The 16937-nt window shown below is 43.8% G+C and overlaps 1 protein-coding gene across 1 annotated transcript in view; it reads right to left on the minus strand.

Annotated features, from left to right (window-relative positions):
* The window catches only part of MRAS (muscle RAS oncogene homolog), a 53501-nt gene that overhangs the window by 15833 nt on the left and 20731 nt on the right, over positions 1–16937 (minus strand). Inside the window, exon 2 of the mRNA XM_063116695.1 lies at positions 3844–4054. Coding sequence (XP_062972765.1) covers positions 3844–4036 — 193 coding nt within the window. The 5' untranslated portion in view covers positions 4037–4054. The remainder of the gene's footprint in view (positions 1–3843; positions 4055–16937) is intronic.

Consider the following 16937-nt stretch of genomic DNA (forward strand, 5'->3'; position numbering starts at 1 on the left):
CATCGCCACATTTCAGCGGTGCCTTGGCAGGAAGCAGTGCATGCCCATTGAAGGCCAGCCAGACCACAGTGCATGCCCACCCCTGAATTACTAGAAAGCAACACCTTCTTCATAAATGCCTCCATGTGTACGCTAAATATGTGGAGGGAGGTGGAACTCTTATTTGCCCTGCCCCTGATGCTCACAGGATGTGTGAAAAGGAGAGTCCAAGGGTGTGCATGTAGGCACTCCTTACCACACGCCTTGCTCAAGTGCATGGATGCGAAGTAGTGGGGACAGTGTGGGGATGTTTACGACAGGACAGGAGCAGTCCCATCTCCTCCATGCATTTAGTATAGACATGGACGTATGCATGGAGAGAGCATGGAGACAGCCAGTTGTGGTGTAGTGTTTAGAGTGTTGGAATGGGACTGGGGAGACCCAAGTTCTAGTCTCCATTCAGGGCTGAAGTACACTGGATAACTTTGGGACAGTCTCTGAGCCTCAGCGTAACCTACCTCACAGGGTTGTTGTGAGGATCAAATGGAGAAGAGGACGGCAGGGTCAGCCTCCTTGGGTTCCTTGCAAGAGGAAATAAGGCAGGATATAAATGCAATAATAAAATTAAAACAGGGGAGGGCAATGTGTGGCCCTCTACATGTTGGACTTCAACTCTCATTAGCCCCAGCCAGCATATCTAATAGTGAGTGCTGATGGGAGTTGCAGTCCAAAAACATCTGGAGGGCCACAGGTTGCCGTCCCCTGGTTTAAGAGGTGCTTCGCATGGCAGCCCAAGTCTCAATGCCCCAGGTCAGAGTCTGTGGGTTGTTTTTTTTTTAAACAGGCCACAGATTTGAGGAACTGATGAGCCAGAGTAGCACGGAAAGAACTGCTGTAGAAATCGATTAAGAGCTTGGATGGAGTGCTCCAGATTCTGGGTATGACCTGCAAAAGTTAATCACAAGTTCCATTGAAAGCAACAGTGCTATAGGAAACAGGTAGCCACAAATTGGGATTACGATTAGGAAGCAATAGATTCCACATCAAAGACTGCAGCTTCCAGGGAAGTGGATGCCTTTGCCTTTGGAAGTTAATCTCATCTCCCTAACCCTAAGCCAAAGGCCTGCCTGAATAAAAATGTCTTCTTTCTTTCTTTCTTTATATAGCACCATCAGTGTACATGGTGCGCTACATAATAAAAGTCTTTGCCTGATGATGGAAGGGCGACAGAGAGGGGGGCAACCTAGGCTACCTTGACAGCCACTGAGAAGGCCTAGAGGATTTGTCCTACTTTACAAACACAGCCCTCTCTTTTGGAGAGCTATCAGAGGACTGTCTTCTATTTGAAGGTTTGATGTGCTGACCATTCCAAGTTTGATTTAAAGTAAAACATCCATCCACAGTTGTCACCTGAACAGCAGACTGAGCAGGCACACAGGTCACTTGGTCAGTCTTCTCCACTATGGTGCGATGCTTAAATTATACCGTATTCTTTCAATTGTAAGGTGCCATCGATTGTAAGACGCACACTAATTTCAGTACCACCAACAGAAAAAAAAAGCTTTGATTCTAAGAAATAATAAACGCACCCGCGATTCTAAGACACACCCCATGTTTAGAGATGTTTATATGGGGAAAAAAGTGTGTCTTAGAATCAAAGAAATACGGTAGTTATTTCTAAATTTACAACTATACATATACATTTGCATATCCAAATCTTGTGCAAATTGATGCCCTGTTTGGTCAACATTTTTGGTAATACAATTCCTCTCCCCCCCCCACCTAATTTAGAACCTGGCCTTGTCGTGTCGCCTTGCTGTGGCATTTTGCTATGTGGCAACTGTCACTTTTCTTAGGCGAGACTCTTCTTACAACAATCAAAAAGTGGTAAGTCATTAAAAAAAAAAGACCTGTAGAGCAAAGGCAAAATCTTAAGTGGAAATATAGCTGACTGAGAAAATGGACTTTCTTAAAACACAAAACAAACACAAGCTTCTTAGTGACAACCACCACACAAGACTGAAAACTTTCAGAAAAATCTTTGACCCTTTCCCTTCTGGTCAGATCATTCCCAAGCTGGTTTTGCTATTTGTGCAGAAGCAGACAGCCAAAACGACAAGATTTCAGTGTGAAGCAATAGTGCATATAGAGGTGGGCCAAGCAAAACATAGCAAGAAATGCTGATAGAGCTTATGGGAGGAATTTAGGCTGCAACCTTATGCACATTTGTCTGAGATTGGGCTCCACTAAACAAAGTGGAACTTATTTCTGAGCAAACATGGATATATACATCCGGATTCCATGCTTCTTCAGTTAGAACAAGAGCATAAAAACCCAGGATTTAATTTCCAGAAGGGTTGCCGTGTAAGTCTGTGGCAACGAAAACGCATCTTTCATGATTATGGTTTCAAAAGCTCAAAAAACAGCATTTACAGCACTCGAAAAAGGAGGAAATATTGTTGTCCTAGGAGTCCAGGAAACTCAAAACAGCTCCTGAAGAAGGAGGTAATCGCTCCGAAATACATAGAGCAAAATAAATTTATCTCTGTTCTGAGCACTGGAGTTTGCCTCCTCTTTCGCCATTGGTCTACGGTGCCTTTTCCTCCACATTTCTGCCTTCATAACATAGTACCTTGTCCAAATCAGATTTGCTGAGGTCCTGTTGATTTCAATGGAATTTGTTTCCAATTAAGTAGACTTAATATTTCAGCCCTAAATTCATAAGATTGTAAAGATGCCCAGTGGATAATCTAGCAGGACAAGCTACCTTATACTTAAAGTTTACATCATAAGTCTTTCTGCATCTTAAAAAAAAAAAAAATCCTTCCAGCTTCTCTTTTCCCTTTCATGTGAAGCAAGTAGCTCAAGAGACTTCTGTAAGTCCTGCCTTGCTAAGGCATTGCACTCTGGCTCCAAACTTGGGATGACTTTGATAAAATAAAGATTTTTAAAAATCAAAATAAAGTCCCTTCTGATAGCATCAGATTCAAAGATGGTGGTCATGGCAGTGGTGGCAGAAAACAGGAATAAACTGAGTTGCCTGATCAAAACTGCTTAATGTTAGTGAAGCAAATTTGTGTAGCTAGAGTGATTACTGGATTCCAGCTGTGCATGCATATGTATTGCATGCATACAAATACCTTTCGCTCATTAGCAACTGGACATGCTGACCCCAGGAGGGAAATAATGAAAATAGGTGTATACAGAGGAAGTGGTAATTGCTCTCATAAAACATCCCTGGAATAGTAATCCATACTTTATGGATGGCACCTGGCTTTGTTATAATAACTTCCTATACTGTTATTATTATTCCAGGAAAGAATATATGTTTGTATTGTTTCTTTTCAGAGCCAAAGGAGTGCCTTCCAAATTCATATGCGCTTAAAAAACAAGCACACAGACAAAGCTGCAGAATAAGAGCTGAGTAGATTTCAGGGATGACTTCAATTTAATTACTTAAAAATATACACACATGAACACCAAAACAAGTTTGCTTGAGAGTCTGGTGTAATGGTTAGAGTATTATTAGATTGTAAGCCTATGCGGCAGGGTCTTGCTATTTACTGTGTAATCTGTACAGCACCATGTACATTGATGGTGCTATATAAATAAATAATAATAATAATAATAATAATGGACATGGACTGCCGCAAGCAGGGACAGAGTTCTCCATCCGTCCTCTGCCAGCTGCCATCAGCTGCTGTCACTTTGGAGTCTAACTGATTGTGTACTACATTTATGCTGTATTGAGTTATAACATAGATGCAGGCAGTAAGATGTATATAGAAACTACATACTTGCAAGGATTGTGCATCATCAGATTAAAAGCCAATAAATAAATAAAAATCACAATAGGTGGCTCACCGTCCAAAATCGCCCATTGCCCATCTATTTCTGTGTGCTTCAGGTAGGAATCTTCAATGGTTGGGTCATAGTCTGGCACAAAGATCTTCTGGAAAAACTGAATGGTGAGGGCACTCTTCCCCACGCCCCCATCTCCAACCACCACCAGCTTGTACGTGGGAAGGTTCTCACTTGGAACAGCACTTGTAGCCATGGTGCCAATACGTCAGACCTGGAAAAGAAAGAATTCTCCGTCTAAGACCACGGGTAACTCCTAAAGCTATGCTTGTTCGTCTTTTTGAACCAAACAATCCTGGATTTCTGTACAAAGTCTTTCTTAAGCAATTGTATACAGCTGCAAGGCAGGGCCAGATTTAGGAACAGGCCAAGTAAGTCATGGCTTAGGGACCCCCTCTAAATAAGTTGGAGATAATGAGGATGAATGATAACTAAAATGAAATTGCTTCGGATTACATATGTTGGAAAGTCCCATATGGGGCAGCCCCACATAGAACGCACTGCAGTAATCCAGTCTTGAGATAACTAATGGTACTGTTGTAGCCAAGCTATCCCTGTCCAGGAGAGTCTGGAGTTGATGAACCAGCCAAAGCTAGTAAAAGGCACTCCAAATCACCGTGGTCGCTTGGGCCTCCAGTGACAGTGATGGATCTAGGATTACCCCCAGAATACAAACCTGATATTTCAAAGGGAGTGCAACCCTGTCCAGAACAGGCAATAAGCCTATCTCCCGAACTCAGGATCCACTCACCAACAGGGCTTCTGTCTTGCCAGCATTCAGCTTCAGTTTTTGGCCTTTATCCAGCCCATGATAGTGTCTAGGCAATGATCTAGGACTTGCACAGCCTCACCTGATTCAGATGTCAAAGGGAGACACAGCTACTTGTCATCAGCATACTGATGGCATTTAGCTCCAAATCCCCTAATGACCACTCCCAGCAGCTTCATACAGATATTAAACAACACTGGAGACAATGTGGTACCCTGTGGAACCCCATATATCAATTGTCGTGGGGTGAGGAATAATCACCTAATGTTACCTGAAATCGGCCCCATAGGTAGGACCAGAACCACTGTAACACAGTGCCTCCAATGACCAACCTATGGAGTTGACGGTATCAAAAGACGATGAGAGGTTGAGCAGAACTAACAGGATTGCTCTCTCCCCTGTCCTTTTCTCAATAACGGTCATCCATCAGGGCAACCAAGGCTGATTCAGTCCCATAACTATATTGAAACCAAGACTGGAAAGGGTCTAGACAATTATTACATCATTGCACAATAACTTGAGTGTAATTAGCCTGTACTTTTGGCTTAAGGGAGAAGGATAAATTGTTTTTTTTGTGTTGATTCTAAAATTTATTGTGTTTTGCAAAATACAAAATCATACAATAATTCCTTCCTCTTTCATAATGATTTATAACTTGCAGGTACTGTCCATCCATGTTCCACTACATTAGTATATTTAACCAGGGGAGGGATACATAGGAACATAGAAAGCTGCCTCACAGTGAGTCAGTCTATTGGTCCATCTAGCCCAGTATTGTTGACACTGACTGGCAGTGGCTCTCCAGGGTTTCAGGCAGGTTTCCCATCCATACCCAGAAATGCCAGGAATTGAATTTAGGACCATTTGCATGCTATTAATCATCTACTCTACCACTGGCCCAAAGGTATTCATCCTTTAGGAGAGTACAATCCCCTCCAGAAAATCATGACTACCACTCACCTGGGCAGATGCTCCACTCACTAACAGTACCTTTGTCTTCTCTGAACTGAACTTCAGTTATTTGGCACTCACACTGAAATCTCAAAGTCTATTACAGGTTTGGATCAGGCTGGCTATATTTGCAAGCCTAACATGATTCAGTCCCAGTAAGGTGTTCGTGGTGGGGGTGGGGGTAGGTGGTGGGTGGGGAGGAAGATGACATAGGCAGAACTCAAATTTGCAAATTTTGTTTCCCATTCCGGTCCAAGCCAGTAAGTAATCCACATGTTTTGCAGGGGATTATGAAGCTCTGAATCAAAACATCTTGCCTTGCCAAAGAGAGGGGTAAAAAAAAAAGGGGGGGGGAGGAGAAAAGTTTGTCTCGAAATAAGGAGCCTTCCTGGATACAAAATCCCCTGACTGAGAAGCCACGCATGACAATGATTTACAGTATCCATGGTAACATGTGTGACGTGGAAATTGCTTAATCCTGTTATGAAACCCTCTGGAAAAAAACAACTCATACACCACCGCAGCAGCCGGAGCTATCTTGGTGTTTCTGTGGCAGTCCTCTCTCTGCCATCTAGCTTGCTCAAAACCAGTAGCCCTCCCTCCCCATCTGTGCAACAGTTACAGGACACTGTGCATGTGTCCATTCCATTCATCTGTGGCTATAAACCTGGAAATTAACAGTGCTCTCATAAGCAGGTTTACTGAGGACCAGTGGTGTTGTGCAGGCAGAGCTCGCATGGATGCAGTGCTGGACGTTTTTTATTTGCAAGGACACTCACGTCATCTGTCACCACCCTCTCCTGAAGATTTCCCAGTCCCCTCTGAGCTTAGCTGCAATTCTCGCAGTAGCTGAGGGGAAACAGCAACAATATATTATTTCCTGCAGTAAGTATTTTTGGGGTGGCTTGAACTTGAATGGACAATTATGACCCATTAGCTTTATAAAAGCTCTGCTCATGGTGGAGGATGAAAACTCCTAGAACTGGTGGATCAGCTCAGCCTGAATTTTGGACTCTACTTGGGGGTGTGGCTATGGAGGGCCGTCATGATGAGCATCTGCACTTCAAAAATGTACCACTACACCACTGCCCAGGAGTAAGTCTCATTGAGTTTAATGGGACTTACTCTCTTGTAAATGTGTTCAGGATTGCAGCTGAACAGATCTGTCTGAGTTTGTAAACAATGCACCAAATCCCAGAACAATACAGACCCATGTGGCTTTTCCTAGAGACTGGAGAAGCGCACCCACTCATTGAAAGCCTCTCTCTTCCAACCTGCCTGAGTTCAAATGCACAGTAACTGGGGAAGAGAAGTGGCTCATGGTGACCTTAGGGGGAATCTTCTTTGTTCAGAGAGTACATGTACAATGACAGTATTCCTCTGAATACCAGAGGTATGAACAAAGGCAAGTAAGGGGAGACATGATAGAGGTGTACAAAATTATGCATGGTATGGAGAATGTGGAGAGGGAGGCATTTTTCTCCTTCTCCCATAATACTAGAAGCCAGGGTCATCCCATGAAAGTGACTGGTGGGAGATCCAGGACAAATAAAAGGAAGTACTTCTTCATACAGCGCATAGTTAAATTATGGAACTCACTACCACATGATGTAGTAATGGCCACCAACTTGGATGGCTTTAAAAGGGGTTTGGATCAATTCCTGGAGGAGAAGGCTATCAATGGCTGCTAGTCCTGATGGCTATGTTGCCACCTCCATTATCACTGGCAGTAAGCCAATGTATGTCAGTAAAACAAATAGCTTAGGGTGCAATCTTATGTGGGTTTATATAGAAAAAAAGTTTTACAACTGCTGGCCTGCTAGGCATTGTTGGACTTTGAGTTATCTAAACACGCATTGGATTTGCCCTCAGTCAACTAACAATTCAGGCAACTCTCAGAAGTGGGGGAAATACGGTACAGGGAAATACAAATATTTCTATCCTAATTGGAACAATGACTCTGTTCAGACGACACACTAAGCCACAGAGGTTAAGCATTTTGAGCTAAATATTCTCGCTTACTGTGTCATGTGAACAATTTCTAACCCTAGTGGCTACACTAGCCATTTTCTGCAAAAGGGTTAGCGGCCTAATCGTGGCTTAGCATGTTGTTTGAACAAGCACCATGTAGGCTTGTCACCTGTTTGTTATTACAAGGAATGGTTCCTTTTTTATTTGCAAACCATTCCACGAAATAAGGAACAGGTAGCAAGACTAAAGGTGTAAACCGATAGGGCTGGAACTAATTAGAGATGGGCCAAGACAGGTTGGTGTTTCAGGAAAATAATGTGGAAGAATCCAGTATAGTGGTCAAAATATAGCTACAGATTCAATAACATTTCTGCTGTTCTTTAAACCTATTCCAGCTCTACTGCCTGAGGAGATCCTCCTCAACCTCCCATCGTTTCTCTAACCCTAAATAGAGAAAATCAAATCAACTTAGTACATGAAGTAAAACTTATGGAGGTCAGTAATGGTGGGGTAGGGAAGGGGTCACAAGAAACACAGATCTCTGCCACCATTGCCAATCTTCCCTTGTAATGTGCATTTGCAAGCACCTGTTGGACACACTCTAGAATAGCCTTCCCCAACCTGGTGCCTTCCAGTTCTTTTAGACTGCAAATTCAAGACATTTTGTCCATTGGCCATGCTGGCTGGGGCTGATGGAAGCTGAAGTTTAAAACATCTGAAGGACATCAGGTTAGGGACGGCTGCTCTTGAGTTTCCTTTCACAATGAAAGGGGCAATGACACCACATCTCACCTAAGCATGTGCCTTATATTCATTCCAAAACTTGCTGCAATGCATAGTGGTTTCAAGGGAGATATACACTGGGAATGGATTTGAGATTTGAAAACCACTGCTGTAGGTCCAGCAGATTAAAAAGACCAGAGTATCTAAAGGTTGGACCCTTAGGTCATGTTCAGAGGCTCTCCTCCAGGTGTACCACAAAAAGAACAAGCTGGTTGACTACAAGAGAGGAGGGCTTCTCAATGGTTGCATCTCACTTATGGAATAAACTCCCCAAAGAGGTTCATCTGGCACCAACATTGTTATCCTTTTGGCACCAGGGGGCTGTCTATACATGGGGAAAGTCCCATGGTGGCTGCAGATCTACGCTGCACCAGTTAGATGATGCAGGCACAGCTTTGCAGCCACCACAGGGCTTTCCTGCAAAGATGAAGATTGAAAAAGTCAGGGATTTACCTTGACTTTTTCAATCAGAGCGACATCAGTATGGCACTTCCACTGTCTGACATCTCTCCGGGTCAATCTGGGGGCAGTGCCTAGTAGAAGGCAACCGGCGTAATGGCTATTTCTAAAAACCTTGAAGTAAACCTGATGGTTGAAATGAAGGCACCTGTGTAAATGAACACCCCCTTTAAAGCCTTCTTTATGATGCTAACAATTCCAAGCTAATAATTCTTAGCCTCACCTTACGGTTGGCAGATGGAACCAGAACTACACACCTGCTGTTCTACATCTCTGCTAAAAAGGAAACAATAGCTTTGTGCATTTGTGCATGTATGATGATATGAAACACAGTGCTTGAACTGCACAAAAAGACAGCCCAAAGGCATTTGCTCCTTGATGAACATTTAGCAGTTATTTCAGGAAACACAAAATTATAGCCTCAGCAAATAAAACTCACGTCACTGTAAATTGCTTTAGTAGGCGGGATCAGTGTCTTGCTGTGCTGCAAACTTTAAGCAGTAACAGGCAGTCAAAGGGCTGAGCAGAGAGTACAGTTCTCCCCTCCTACTCATTAATGAGCAAGACTTAGGCTGTCAGTAGATTTCTCAGGACCCACAATGGGGAAACAGAAGAATAGAATTGTCCCATGGGAAGGGAACATGCAGAAAGAAATCTCTAAAGTGCAAACTTCTTTACATTGTGAGATGATTAATTAGAAACATGGATTTAATCTACAACACTTTCATACCTATGTCGGTCTACTCAGTTATGTAGATCTACTCTACTAGGTTAATCTACTGCAGATCCTATGTAGGGCTACACAGAAGTAAGCCTTATTGAGTTCAATGGGACTTACTCCTGGGTAAGTATGCATAGGACAGAAACCTCATATTATATTAAGATTAAAGGATTCAATGACATTGTCCACCTTTAAGGAAATTCTGCTCCTACCCTTATCTCTATTGATATATAAAGGAATAGCCTAGGCAACCCCATCTTCCAATTTTCTCCATTACGCATGTTTAAATGGGAAAGGCTGGTGCCAAAAGGATAATTACTTTTTCCATCTTCAGATTTCTTTGGGCTTTTCTAAACAAATGATTTATAGCATGCTTGTGACTGACGACTCATGGAAGTTTGCGGGTCGATTACATGACATTGTGAATGACCAGGACTTATCCCGTGGTATCTGTTGCAAATTGCGCCATTGAAAGGACCAAAAAGCCGGAAGCACAAATGCCCAAGGTAAGCAACATGATTTCCTCTTAATGTAAACACACCTTTATCTCAAGGCAAAAGTGCTGAACAAGTCAATTGTGGCCAGATTTATCAGATCTATCGTTCTCTCAGATTCATAACACAGCTTTCCTTGGGATGGTATACATGGGGTTTAAACCAAATTTATTATTATAATATCCCTATGAAGTAGGACAGGCTGAGAGACAGAAAATGACATGCCTAAGGACACCAAGTGAGCTTCCTGGCCAAGCAGAAACTTGAGCAGAAATCTCCCTGGTGCATAACCAACACTCTAGATCTCATTAAGCTCTTTTAGGCCCCAAACTTGCACTTAGGTTGCTGCAGTTGAAATAAATGGCAGTTAAAGAGTGCTTAGCTTTGGCTGGATCTTGCCATATTTTTATTTTAAAAACACCCAAACATTATTCCTCACAAATTTTGCTTCTAAAGAGTGTATGTGTGTGTGTGTGTGTGTGTGTGTGTGTATATATATATATATATATATCCCTTCATTGCTCTTGAATTTTTTTAAAAATGCTGAAGTGAGAAATAGTTCTCTTGTGTTATCATGGAAACAATGAATCAGTATCAACTGTGTAGGAGAAAGAAATCAGTTACTCAAGAACTTTGTATGTAGATACAATAGAAAAAGGAATCCGATCCAAAGGAGGAGGAAATGGCTAGGAATTCCAAAAAACCTGCCCTTCCTTTTAAGCACAATCGCTGGAAATGGGCAAGTTCTCCCTTAGAAATCATGACTCTCTAGTAAACCAGTTAATAAGCCCCTTGGTTCACCACCCTTGGCCACTCCAGATCGAGTTTCCTCAAAACACAGGGAAATCCAGGGGAAACTTCTTAATTGCCTTTCATCCCTGTTACAACTGCCATATAATGTTTATTTTGGATGCTGTACAGAAAACAAATGGGGGAGGGGGGAGGGAGACCAGATGTGCTGAATGCCAATTGCACTCCATGTTCCCAGAATGAAAGATACAATATTAAAAAGAGAGAGAGACTTTATAGCACATCCCTTAGCCAACATATAGCCCTGGCCTTGCAATTCAAATGACAGATATGCAAACCAAATGCTGGCTAAGCAGTCAGCCTGGCTTCTCCCCTATGGTTCAGTCAAGACGTCCACCATTTTATTTCTGGAAATGCCATGTGAATGTTCATCAATTAGTGTGCCATTTATTCATTAAGGGATGCAACACATCCCCCCATCCCCCCACCCCCCTGAACAAAACTGCTCCTGGGACAGGGAGGTTTCTTGGTGATATGGCAGAACCAGCACCGTGCACAGCTGCCTTCTTCAGACTTTTTAATAGTTGCACCCTATAGAGGAAAGCTGTGTTTGAACAGAGTAGGAGGGAGGTTTCAAACTTCCCTGTTTTCTAAACTTTGCCCTAAATGAATGAACAATATAGAGGTGGAAGAAGAGAGCAAGAATGGACTGATGACTGTGACATTTTTCCGTAAGCCATACTGGCTGCAGGAAGATTCAGCAACAAAAGGTTTATCAAGAAAAGAGAGAGAGTGTAAAAGCAGAGGTGTTGAATCTATTTCAGCCCGGAGGGATGGATTTCATTTAGAAGAAGCTTTGGGGGAAGTGGACATTCCAGAGTAGGAATGGCCAAAGGCAAAAGGGGTATAGCCAAAATTACCACTTAAAGGTTCAATCCTATGCATGTTTAGATAGAAAAAGGTCCTACAAGCCCCAGCATTCCTCAGTCAGCCACAAGGTTGCACCTTAAAGCTCTTATGCCAGCAACTAAGTCTTTGGAGAGGCATTTCAACTTTTAGACTGGGGAAAAAACTGTACAGGCACCCTGAGGTTATGCCCAGGAAACATCAAATGATCAGTTGTTCCGGGGGGGGGGGGGAGCTAGAGGTATGACTCCAGGGCGCCAGATTGGGAATCAAGGTGAGCCAGATTTGGATCCCGGGCTAGATGTTCTATATCCCTGGCATAAAGTAACATAGTGAAATATCAATAACCCGCTCCATTGGTTAGCGATGGTCACCACTATGGATGACTTTAAAAGGGGACTGGATTCACGGAGGATAAAGCTATCAATGGCTACTAGTTCTGATGGCTATATGCTACCTCCAGCAGCATGTGCTGGACTGGATGGACCCTTGGTCTGATCTAGAATGGCTCTTCTTATGTTCTTATGTTCATTAACTGCTAAGTGCCCAGTTCCTTCCAAAACTCTGGTCAACTTCATCAGCGATGTGTGATCCTCTCTGAATTCTGGGATGGGGTAGGATAACATCAGACTACTGATGGAGCACACACATTGAAGCAAATGTGGTCTAGGAGAGGCTTTGAGAAAAATAAAAATAAAAGCCCAGTACAAAAAATGGTGCAAATGATCAACAAGTAGAGGGAGCGAAGGCTAGCAGGATACTCAGAGACAGGACTGGGGAAAGTGTGTGCATGTATACTTGTGCAGGACACAGGACCCTTGAGAATAGAGATGCCCAGGTACAAACACACCTTCCATTTTTCATGTTGCTTAATGCTGATAACAATCGGATGTTGCTGGTCATTGTTATTTCAGTTTTCAGATGGGAAGGCTAAGCTTCCAGTGAGCCTCTGTTACACATTGCAGTCTAAGGTGATAGACACAGGGGGCAGGATTCTAGTTTGTACCATTACAGATTGTAAGTGGTGGGATTGCAGATTTGATAAACATAACAAACTAGAGAAAACCTGAGCTTGTGCCACTGCCTGCTGAGCTAGCTTATTGCATGCAGGGAGCTTCTTATACAAGGGATTTTCCTTTTTAAAAAAGTGACTCTATGTGCAGCCTATCCCATCATTCTTCGTAATATGGAGAATGGCTCCCTGTTTTGCCAAGGCCACCCAGAGATGTCATGGCTAGACTGGTAATTGAATGCAGGTTCTCAAATATGTATCTATTAACACTTTCATTAGACCTCTGCGGCTTGGCAGAGGCTTCTGCGTGAAGGATTTTAACATGGTGGGTGAGCACATTTAGAAGCTGCTTTGGGAATGAAGAACTTTGAGGGATAATACTTTTTAATGCAATAAAGCTCCTTGTGTATATAAACTTAAAAGCACTGAAATTTTCTACTCTGCTTGGAAGTTTTCAGAGCCTAGCAATAACTCCAAGCAAGCTGCATCATTTACATAAGCAGTAGCAGAAGAAGTTACCTTCAGCTGTAAGAACAGCAATTCTTATTTAAAAACTCATCCTATTTCCATATGCTCTTGGACTCAGAAAGACACTTGGCTCAAGAAAAACCTCAATCAAGTTTAAGTTTTGTAGATATTCAAAGAAGAAACAACCCCCCCCCCCCCATTTTTCAGAAAGGCTTGTTTTGGCCTTGTCTATACAATTACAGATTCTGGAACTATTTTCAGAAAACTGTTAGGAAATTTCAGCTGGTCCAGAATGCTGTGGTCAGACTGTTGACGGGGGCTGGTTAGAGGGAGTATGTGACTCCCTTATTACAGCAGCTTCGCTAGCTAGTCGTCTGTTTCTGGGCCCAATTCAAAGTGCTGGTTATGACCTATAAAGCCCTACGCGACATGGGACCAGAAGATACTATCTTCTGATTCATAGAGGCCATTTTGTGCTGCCTGCTTACTGGGGCTGCAGAAAAAATGTCTCTCTCTGTGTGTAATGTGTGTGCATGAGAGAGAGAGAGAGAGAGAGAGAGAGAGAGAGAGAGAGAGAGAGAGAGAGAGAGAGAGAGACTACAATGCATGGATGAGATGCTTTAACTGGATTCCAGCACTGAGCAGGCGATTGGACTTGATGGCTTAAATGGCCCCTTTCAACTCTATGATTCTACAGCATGTTTGGCTAAGAGCATCCAGGAATAAGAAAAAGAAAAGAAGAGTAACTGCATCTTTTTTGAGATGTCAGACATGCTATCTTGTTGCTTCTTGATTACTGTTCATAGAAAAAGCCCTCATCTTTGGTTCCTTTAGGACCAGCCTGTGAAATTTTGTCAACAATAGCACATGTGCATGCACACACACAGGCGTGAGAGAAATCTACTTCTCCCCCCCCACCCTTCAGCCACATACATTCCTTTTTTGTGTGTGTGCTTTGACAAGCTTCTAAGCTTTCAAGAACACAGCCGAGATCTGCCTCTAGAGATCTGCTTCCTTCTATCCCTAATGGATGTAGACAGCATAATATATTTCACCTTGACCACCAACTCCCCCAAATGCCTCCTCTGACAACAGTCATGACAAGTTCCTGGATAGAAAAATGCTCTCTGCTGAAAAGCACAGAGGAAACAGAGATGCGGGCTGCTGCTTTTAAGACAAAACAAAACAAAAAGGCCCATAAAATACACACATGAAGTTACACAAAACCTCCTCAAGGGACGATTAGGGAAGGAATTGCTCTTGGCCTACCACAACACACTTTCATTTAACCACTATTCTCATTTAGCATTTTTAGAACAGGTCCTTGTACCTCAAGTATTTACTGTCTACGATCAGTGCACAACCTATGTATTCATTTATTTTAACTTCTATCCTGCTATGCCTTAGTGGCTGAGCGAGATGAACACAATTTTAGATCCCTAAAAGGATCCCTGTCCCCAGGGCGGGGCAGTAGATGGAGCAGCAATGATGTAAATTACACAGGAAATAGTGAAAAGAAAGAAGGGAATACAAAGATGAACAATTGCAGTTTGTAGTGCTGGAGGATTGGTAATGCATCTCCACCAGCCACGTATAACAGCAGACTATTACTTAAACTCACCTTAGATACTAATTTCTGAGCAGAGTCAGGGGGAAATTGGGCAAAGTATCCAATGACAAAACAAGCGGAAAATTAAACAACTACTTTGCGTTAAGGATTCCCAAAAGAGAATCAAACAAAAAGCTCCTAATGGAAGGATCCCATAAAGCAGTGGTGGGGAACATGTGAACCTCCAGTGACCATTGGACTGCATTTCCCATCATCCCTCACCTTGGGTATGCTGGCTAGGGCTGATGGGAGTTGTAGTCTAACAACATCTGGGGGAACACATGTTCCCCATCCCTATAGTAAGGGATTGGAGTTCAGTGGGATTTACTTCCAAGTAGACATGACATCAAAATTAATACTAAAAAAGAAAGAAAGAAAAGAAAGAAAAGAAAAATGAATTTCATTCAAATATTGCTAGCCTGGGCAGGATCGACAGTACTGCTTTATAATGGTATTGCCAATTGTTTGGGCCCAGGACACATTCCATATACCATTTTCAAAGCGTTATAGCCTGCTTGGTGTAGATCTGGCCCTGGTCACTCAGAATCCAGCTCTGAAAATTCTGGTGTGGTTATATAGAAATTAACTGGACTTACAGCAAGTCTAAGTCATTTTCATTGTTGAGTATCTATGAGCATTTCAATACCCTTGTAATATTTACAGCTTCAGGACATTTCATGCTAAAGCATCTCCCCGCCACCCAATGATCCAACTGCCATTATCAGGACAAGAATAACAGTGGCCAGATTCTTCCTGTTTAGAAGTGATCATAGCTAGAGCACCAGCCACAGCTTGGGCCTCTGGTGAGAAAGGAAGAACTGATGCATCTCAATTATGGCAGGATGGACCACTTCCATATGTATTTTGAACTGCATATCTCTGGCAGGGAAGTTTGCAAAAATGTAAGCTTATGTGTCTACTATTCACTCTTCTGGTAATGTGCTAGTTACAAGAAGTATAATGACACTGTGGTTAGATGATGGATTAAGACGGAATACTGAGAAACAGTACAAGCTGCAGACTAAGGGCGTTGCTAGACCTACCGGGTGTTCCGTCGTTGAGGAGCGGTGAAAGCGGCTTTTCCCGTTCAGCCGTGACGCCTCATCATCCACACCTGCCTTCGATTTATGGCGGAAGTTTGCGCCGGTTGTGCTGCTGCCGCCGCGAGCACGGTTGCGCAGCCACACCGGCCTGATTGCCGCGGTTTTTTTTTTCGCTCGCTGCACGGTTTGCGCACGTCCGAAAGACCGCAAACTTGCGCAGCCGTCAGCGATGCCGCCGCCGGCCCTGGCGGCGGCAGCGGCGGCAGTGCCAGTGCCAGCTGAAGTGCTGCTGGTGCTGTTGAGGGTCAACATTGATGCGCTCACTTCCTGATGGGGGTCGTGGCGGGTGTCATATGACCCGAGGTCAATCGTCTGCATGGCCACTCTGTGCCTACATCTCCCATCATGCCTCTGAGGTGTCGGCGGCGATGACCGCCTCTGTGCCCTGTGCCCCATCCCAAGGAGCCAACCCACATCTGGCCGTAGCCATGGCAGCAGCCCACAAACAGCTCTGCCCTCTGCCAGCCTGGTACCCACACTAACAGGCAGCGTACAGCACCGCCATTATGCGGCCACGGTAGCTGCCCACCGCAAGGAGTCACCAGCCACTTTTCCGGTCCTCCGTTCCTGCGCAAACTGTCACTGGGGAAATAAAAAAAAAAAGCCGCTCCGCCGCGCTGCCCCAGCTGGCGGACTGCGCGCAAATGGCGGAGGCGGCTTGACCGAAGCCGCTGACCACTCCCCCTTAGCACGCCTTTTCCTGACCAGTGCCGACCGCAGTGACCTCACATCCTCCCACACGTACTCCGAATTACCGCGGGACAGCAGGAAAAGGCGCACTACAACTCACTTTTTTAAAGTCGGGAGAAAGAGGCTTCACCGCGGGATAACGGCGGATCCTCGTGAACGTCATCTGGAAGCCTCGACGTGGCTGCGGAAGGTAACGCGCGCTAGAGCCTCGTCTAGTAACGCCCTAAGGATCCAGAGCCAAGTCCAAGGAAAGTAATATTGATGGATACTGCCACCACTGGATTTCTCTAAATGAGCACTTTATTGCATGCTCATGATTGGCCACTCACGGAATGTCCAGGATGTCTCCCATGCTATTCCCGGAGAATCTTGCTTCTTTAAAAAAACTGAAATAATGTGGCATTACCTGGG

This window comes from Elgaria multicarinata, chromosome 2 (genome assembly GCF_023053635.1).
Source record: "Elgaria multicarinata webbii isolate HBS135686 ecotype San Diego chromosome 2, rElgMul1.1.pri, whole genome shotgun sequence".
Classification (NCBI taxonomy): Eukaryota; Metazoa; Chordata; class Lepidosauria; order Squamata; family Anguidae; genus Elgaria; species Elgaria multicarinata.